Genomic DNA, 2,589 nt, shown 5'->3' with positions numbered 1-2,589 from the left:
AGCAGAAGTGCCTGTTCACAGAGCAGCAGGAGAAAAGCACTAAATTCCTCTCTTTATCGCTTCAGGTCTGAGCCTTTTGTAACGTGTTTGCAGTGTCTACTGGCAATCTTACACCATATCCTTCAGATGCCTACTTCTTAATTTGTGGTAAATACATAGAACTATTTTATTTTATTTTAAATTAAGATTAAAAAGTTTCTATGACGTTTCTTAAAAGTTTGTAAAGTTTGTTTTTTGAAAGTTTGAAACAGCCCTAACTGATGGAGAACTTATCTAATGTGGCCGTATTTTATCTCAGTGGATTAAATGAGACAAGATCATATAAATATATGAGTTTTGCCTTTACTCTTCTCTTTTACCTGATGATCTTATTTTTGAATCTGACTCTGATTGCTATAATCTTTCTGGAGAAATCCCTCCATGAGCCCATGTACATCTTCATCTGTAACTTGAGTGTCAATATACTGTACGGAACTACTGGATTGTATCCTAAACTCCTGGCTGACTTTCTCTCTGACTCTCATGTCATCTCATACACTGGATGTTTGATTCAAGCCTTTGTGATCTACTCTTATCTTCCATGTAAATACACCAGTTTAACAGTGATGGCCTACGACAGGTATGTGGCGATATGCAAACCCTTAGAGTATCATTCTATCATGAATATTATGGTTACTGGAAAATTTATTTTGATCTCCTGGCTTCTTCCTTTGAGTGAGTTAATGATTGGAATTTTATTAACTGCTAGACTGCCTTTATGTGGGTCTCACATTGACAAACTGTACTGTGAAAACTGGGCCATTGTAAAGCTCTCCTGTGTGGACATTACTGTAAACAGCATCTATGGATATATCCCACTAGTTGTTCATACTCTACAAGCCTTTTTGATTGTATGTTCTTACATCCTGATAATCAGAGTGTGTTTGAAATCTAGTGAAGGAAGGACTAAGTTTATGCAGACCTGTGTGCCACATTTGATCTCATTAATCACCTTAAATATCTCCACTTTTTTTGACATAATGTATTCTCGATTTGGCTCTAGGAACATACCACAGGTTCTGCGCAATATCTTGTCGATTGAATTTCTTGCCTTTCCTCCATTTTTAACTCCACTCATATATGGTTTAAATCTCACTCAGATTCGCATAAGTGTTAAGAGACTGTATAAGAGAAAGATGCAATCTTAGACATAGTTCTAAGCTAAGCATGTGAAGGTTACAAAAACTGACAACAGATAATTCCTATCTTTAGGCCTTTTGTGATATAGTTCATATGCACCTAGAAAACTCCCTCTCTGTGTGTAAGGCTATGTTTTCTTACACGGTGTAATCTGGATGCATATGCAAAGACATAACTGTACCACATGATCAAATCGGTTTTCAATCACCTGAAGACTATTTTCTATTGTGGAAAAACTGCAGTTCTTTTAAAAATATTTTGAAATGTTAGATAAAAAACAGACTTTAAATTGGTATATACAGAAATGTACGTTCAATGTTCTATATTATTATTATTATTATTATTATATTTACAATAATATATGTAATTGTTATTTTATTGAGAGGTAGCCCTTCTTTGTAGTTTGATATTTGTCATTGCAGATTCTATTAGGATCCAAAAAATAATGTTAAATGTGAAAACTGTATGACAATAATTCAGACAATAACATTATGCTTTAATAAAGAAGAAACACTTCTGCCTTGTTTGTGTATTTGAGTATCTGTATGTTTTAGATAATTTGTTGTAAGGATCTTCTTAGAGTGACTATAAGCAATATTAATTGCATAGTAAATGCAGATATACTGTATGTAGATATATGTTCCATATCTACACATTCTATCTTGCTGTACTTTGTACTTTCATTTTTATCATGATGGGAAAGAAAAAAACAATAATGTTTTCTGAAAACTATTTTATTCCCTTCATTTACATTGAAGGGTTCAATTTTTCCATTTACAAAATCAACCAGTCATTGTATTATTTACGGAAGTTTATTAGCGAAAGAGTATAAGAGAAAAGTAGACTTTCTGTCATAGTGGACACAATTCTAAATTAATAATTTAAATGTTACAAACAATAATAATATATAATTATATTTTAGACCTTTTGTTATTTAGTTATTCACTGTTTGTAAGGCTGAGTATTTCTTACATGGTGTAATCTGGATGCAGACCTGCACATATTGGTACCTAATAATTTGAAAAGTAGTTTCCTGTCATATGAAGGCTTTTATAAATAATGAATTATAAATGAAAATTATGATACAATAAATCTGTGCCCAATCATAATTCTACATGTGAAGACCATGTGGTAGAATTCTGTAAGCATCATGATTTCTAAAGAAGCAGTGCTTCCCATTTGACTTGTGTGTACTTGTGTATCTGTATGTTCTGGGTTATTTGGGTTTTTTTACATGTTATTGAAAGGGTCATGGTAAATGTATATTTGTTCGACATCAGCACATTTTTCAGCACTTTCAGTCATCCAATGAAGTACAATACAGTTTGAAAATAATGCTTAAAAAATAACACTTCCACATTTGCAATACTTTACACTTTCATATTTGTAAAATGTGCAGAGAAAAAAATA

General features: G+C 32.2%; 1 protein-coding gene across 1 annotated transcript; it reads left to right on the top strand.

Annotated features, from left to right (window-relative positions):
• The first annotated feature begins 248 nt into the window (after positions 1–248).
• Positions 249–1,299, top strand: LOC148657782 (olfactory receptor 52B2-like). The gene has a single exon (XM_088641859.1). It carries the CDS (start codon positions 261–263, stop codon positions 1,185–1,187), a length of 927 nt encoding a protein of 308 aa, XP_088497985.1. The 5' UTR covers positions 249–260; the 3' UTR covers positions 1,188–1,299.
• Positions 1,300–2,589: the final 1,290 nt, after the last annotated feature.

This window comes from Lepisosteus platostomus, chromosome 7 (assembly GCF_059453375.1).
Source record: "Lepisosteus platostomus isolate fLepPlt1 chromosome 7, fLepPlt1.hap1, whole genome shotgun sequence".
Lineage (NCBI taxonomy): Eukaryota > Metazoa > Chordata > Actinopteri > Semionotiformes > Lepisosteidae > Lepisosteus > Lepisosteus platostomus.
Note: the sequence above shows the minus strand (reverse complement) of the source record. Positions and strands in the feature narration are given on the sequence as shown.